The following is a 5,317-nucleotide window of genomic DNA, read 5'->3' as shown; positions in this document are numbered from 1 at the left end:
GAGGGTGCTTTTTAACAAAGAGATTTGTTTGTCCATATACTTTGAAGACACCATTTGTCACTTTCACTGGTCTGGATACCTCGTAGAGATATGGGTTGAAAGCTATAATATTAGTGCATTGGTGAAGTCCGAGAGGAATACCTTCAAAGTAATTGGTAAAAATAGTTGTTACTGAATGCATGCTGTAGCAATTTGTCAGCATGGTTTCATGCTGTAGCATTTTGACAACATTGGTCGACTAAAATTAATTTTTACATCTCACCCGAAAAGTCATACACCCTAGTTTGCTTTATATTCTGTTATCTCCTGTTTTTAGTCGTATTAACTCTGTTCTAATTAAAGTCTTCGAAATCGCCTTCTGAAATCATTTCCTTAACCTTACTTTCTTTTAAACTTTTACTACGATCCCTGTGGACGATATCCGGTACTTGTACCACTTTTATTACTTGAAAGACGATATTGGGACTATTTGTATACTTGCTTTTGGTCCTAATTGTTGTTTGTGTCTGTGGTTTCACGGGCCCATCAGCCCTCATACCAACCATATGTATTGCTCATGTTTCTCTGCATGTTTGAAGTTGATCGACTAGGTCATCGTCTTTGGCAAAACCTTTGCTCCTGTAATTGATCTCATACACATCAAATTTATTGATGCATACCTGCATCATACCATATTTATTTAACTCACCCTGTCAATGATATCCAAGGTGTTAACTTAGCTAAATAAAATCCTTGATCAAAGGCTCTCATAATCTTTTCATCGAATTTGGCTCCTTTGCCACGACAAAATTAGATCAATATTCTCATGTTATGTGTTCCCTCTGGAACTAGGTCAATTTGAGGAACCCTCGCACCTAGTGATACTTTCGATACATTATCTCTAACCACCTTAATACTTTCCCACACCATGGGTACATCATACACCATCTTATTTTATTGGCTAATGTCAACTACACATGCTAGTCATTCAATACTACATTTCCCAATATATCCACTTATCTTTCTTATCGATATTCCCTCAAAATTTGATACATTTAGGCTTTAGTCTAACATGTTGTTTCTTAGTGATTATATCACCAAGCTTATATATCACCCATTTACACCTCTACTAAGTAAAGACATTGTTAATACGGGTGTATCGAACCTATTTTAGAAGTCTCCCTAGCCCCTTCCAATATCATATTGTGCTCCATGTCGCTTTTGGAACCATTACCCATGTTCGTGGTTCAACTTACCCGACAATTGGATTTCCCTTAACTTCAATTTCTTTTTTTTTTGGACTACAATAGTGAAGATCACCTTTGCATTTTAGGAATCTTCCATGGATCAACTCCATCCACATCAATCCTACTATTACATGGTCTTGACCAAAAACTTGTGTTTATCGTCAACAAGAATGCATCTTGTAAATATGTGCAACCTTTTTGCTAATATCCCCTTGATATTTCCCTATCACATTGGTCAACATCATAAGACCAACCACAACTTCTACAAGTCGCTGCAAAACGATCACACAAGCTAAGCTGCATTAATACCCTTGTATTGACTTTTCGCCAATCATGGGCTTGACTGTAATCTATCGTTGCATTGAACAACATTGTTAAATATGTGTCCCCTTAGATCCCCCATAGCTATCTTGATCAATCATCATAATTCATATTGAAATTTTATTAGTAAGTTTATAGATATATAACTTACTTTAAGTATTAGTAATCATAAGACTTAATTATGATTTATTCTATTGCTAACTCATTATATCTTCTCCACTCTTATCTAATTATCGCTTCCCTTTATGAAAATATAAAACGTTTAATTAATCCTTATATAATCTGGACATAGACACACAGTCTGACGAGTTTGTGGTCATTCCTGATACCATTTCCTCAAATATCTCTAGTACTATGTTCCCCAATCATAGTACTCTCCAATTGTGTCTCTATGGAACTTCTATATGTTCCATAGTCTCACGCCCAAAGGTCTAAGAGTGATTACACATACCCCTCTTATAATGACCAATTAGATGTGTGGCCTAATCACCAACCCCATACCCATCACATATAGTATATGACTCTTTCCTATCACATAGTCTCTTTTTCATCTCAAGTGAATTCCCCATGTATATTTAATCATATTGAACATCTTGACAAATCTTATTTCTTCGAGTCATAACCTTTTTTTTATACCCTAACTGACATTGGCCTCATGTTCATTTCTAAATCATTTACGTCTCTCCCCAAGAGCACGATTATAGTTATAACTGTTTGTCAGATGTTTCCTATCAACCTTACAAGTGCTTCATTTCCTAACCTCAAGTTTCTCATATCTATAACCATATATGTTGAGCACCACCTCAACTAACTTAATCTATAGTCATTTGAATATTCACTAGCCCATGAGATAATCTCCTATCTGACCATACCTTACATAGACCATCCATTCTCATCCCATTTTCTAAAAGGAAATACAATACATCACCAATAATTCGATCATGAGTTTTTATAATAGCAAATTACTCCAATATGAATCTTATGTTGCATTCCTATTCTTAATCCCATGATTTAAGCTTGGGTTGTCACATATCCTATTTTGCTTAAACCATTTCTCTTTCATAAAAAAAAAAAAACCAAACTTATATACCCTTTCACCACTTCACTTAATTCAAGTCTAGGCTAATAACCTAGTTCACCCAATTTGGATCCCCTTAATACCCTCCCAATTTAAGCTTAGGCTATCAATAACCTAATTCTCTTAAACTAAGGCTCTGATACCAACTTGTAACACCCTCATTTTCACCATGAGTTGTGTCACGTCATTCTCATTAAATATAGTGGCTAATAAAGCCTTATTACAGCGAAAGTCTTACAAATTCAATTAAAATTAATAACTTAACGCTAACTCGTCCTATACCGGGTTACATTACAAAATGAGTTTAAGCATAAACTTAAACATCCGAAATATAATAATATAATTATCTATGAGAGAACCTTGCTCTTGTCCACCTTTGAACCTCTTGCACCTGAGATGCATACTAATAGTCAGCTTTATAAAGCTCGGTGAGTTCATGGTTTTTTGTCCACAATCATACACACCTCATCATGCATAAAACAAACAATGCCCCAAATAAAATAATATGCACATTTGTTTCAAACCTTTTTGAAATAATAATGAGATCTCCTAATTTTTCGTCGGGTTAAGGTCTTACCGTCATCGGCACTTCCTCGGGTTACACGGCTATCCCTTGTTCGGTTACCCCTCCCTACGATGTGTCATCCCTTATGACTTTTGACCCCTTTCCATACCCGACGAAAATATAAATTCTTTTATAACATGCTAATTGATGTTTTTAAAAGAAAACATGTAAACAAATAGTATGCAACCCACAATAATAATTCATATACATGTAATAAACCCATAAACATGTACATAAAAAAATATCGTAATGCTCAGATAATTTGTACATAAGCATGCATCGCAGTTAAAGTCTCATGAAGACTCACCTGAATAGCTCTGTTTGGCTAAACCTCGTCCCTGAATAATATCCTATTACATGTAATTATATTTCAATAATTAGAGTATTGACATTTCCCAAAAAAGTCAACCCAAAAGTCAAATAGGTCAACTTTGGGGTAAGAATGGTCAACGGGTCAACCCCAAACATACTTCGTCGCCATATACCCCCCCTCCCTAATGGAATTCTTTTTACATCCAAAATAAATTACGACGTATTAAACCCAGCATTTAATTATATACGATTCTCGTTATAAAAACGTCTGATCTCACAATTATCTAGTCACAACTCCCGAAATAAGTTACTAAATTATAACCTATAATTTAAATATGGAAATTCAATTAATTAATAATCCTTACAATTGATGTCCAAATCTTGACCAACTTAATCAAAACATCTCAGTTTATTTCGATTAATCCAAGTACATAAACGAGCCCCAAATCTCTTTTGAACAAATACCGATTTTATCAAAACAAATCAAGTCTAACCGAACTAACCGAAATAAGACGGCCGTGGCCTAAACCTGGTCTAGTGTCGGCCGACTCAACTCGACGCCCGACTCAACCCGGTCGCACCCTTGGTGCGGCTATCGTGAACGATCTCCGTTTGAGATATTTTTTCGATCGTTTTTCACCAAACTTTTTACAAAATCTTATACATAATAATAATCCCAACTCGTATCCAAATTTACAGCCCCTACGGTTCAATATTAAACTCGTATTTTGAGTTTTTGTMCCCGAATCTCGTCGAGCCGCCGCCACAACAGCTTCTAGCCTAAACTGCTCGACGTACAAGCCATCATAGCCCACGAGACTTGTACCAACAGAAAGATAATTGAAAAATGAAACCAACCATATATTATACATCAATTTTGGTTGAGTATTTTACCTCCAATCGTCGTTTTTGTGCTGAATAACCCTATGCCGATTCAAACTCGATATCTCTCTTGTTTCTTGATGAAATCTCGAAATTCCAAAAACGTTTACTTCCTTACACCTTTAGGAACGTCTCCACAAAATTTCAGCCGAAAACTCCAATTTATAGATCCTCAAACGGTCTCTAGAATAGGAAAATCGTGAATTTGGGGAATGATTTCCCAAATTTCAATCATTTCCAAATTAGTTTTCTACTTTTGGCAGAACTAGTCCTTTTTGTTTTTCTTTTTGCATTTTCATCCCAAATCAATTAAATACAAAATGTTTCATTTCTTTTTTTTTATTGATTTTATTTATTGCAATAAAATCATATTTTTCAAGTATCGACACTTTAATCCTGTATGTCGTTTACTCTTTAAATTTCAACCATTAATATTTATTTATTTTACGAATAATAAATTTTTTAGGGTGTTACAAACGTTAATGGTTTTATTTTTGAATAAAATATAAATATAAAAATATATCATAAAAAATGAAAAAAAAAATGATTGATATTGGTACCAAACCAAACTACTTAAAATTTCTTATTTTTTTGTGTATTTTTTATAATTAATTTTTTTTATTTTTGGTTTAATAATATATCTTTTTATAAAGATAATAATTAAGTATTTTGTTAGAACTCAATGGTTATCTTAATTATATTTTATAGTTTTTATATTTAAAATAAAATATTTATCCTCTATTTGATTATGTTTATCTTCAATTAGCTATACGAATTTTAACATGAAAGTTTAATAAGTTATACTTAGTCACAATTTACTTGTAATCTTGAATTTTAAGTAATATGTATCAATAAATAATATTTCATCCATAAAGAATGATATTTTAAGATTTTTTGTCAAGTACATAATAATATAGTATAGATAAAAATATA

At 33.2% G+C, this 5,317-nt stretch overlaps 1 protein-coding gene across 1 annotated transcript in view; it reads right to left on the bottom strand.

The window, feature by feature from the left end:
* Positions 1-554: 554 nt before the first annotated feature.
* The window catches only part of LOC112517352 (chalcone synthase-like), a 6,573-nt gene continuing 1,810 nt past the window's right edge, over positions 555-5,317 (bottom strand). The window contains exon 3 of the mRNA XM_025124791.1: positions 555-659. Within this exon, the coding sequence (XP_024980559.1) occupies positions 555-659 (105 nt within the window). The remainder of the gene's footprint in view (positions 660-5,317) is intronic.

The sequence above is a fragment of the Cynara cardunculus genome, assembly GCF_001531365.2.
Source record: "Cynara cardunculus var. scolymus isolate 2C chromosome LG 1, CcrdV1, whole genome shotgun sequence".
In the NCBI taxonomy this organism is placed as follows: Eukaryota; Viridiplantae; Streptophyta; class Magnoliopsida; order Asterales; family Asteraceae; genus Cynara; species Cynara cardunculus.
This window is presented reverse-complemented; position numbering and strand designations above follow the sequence as displayed.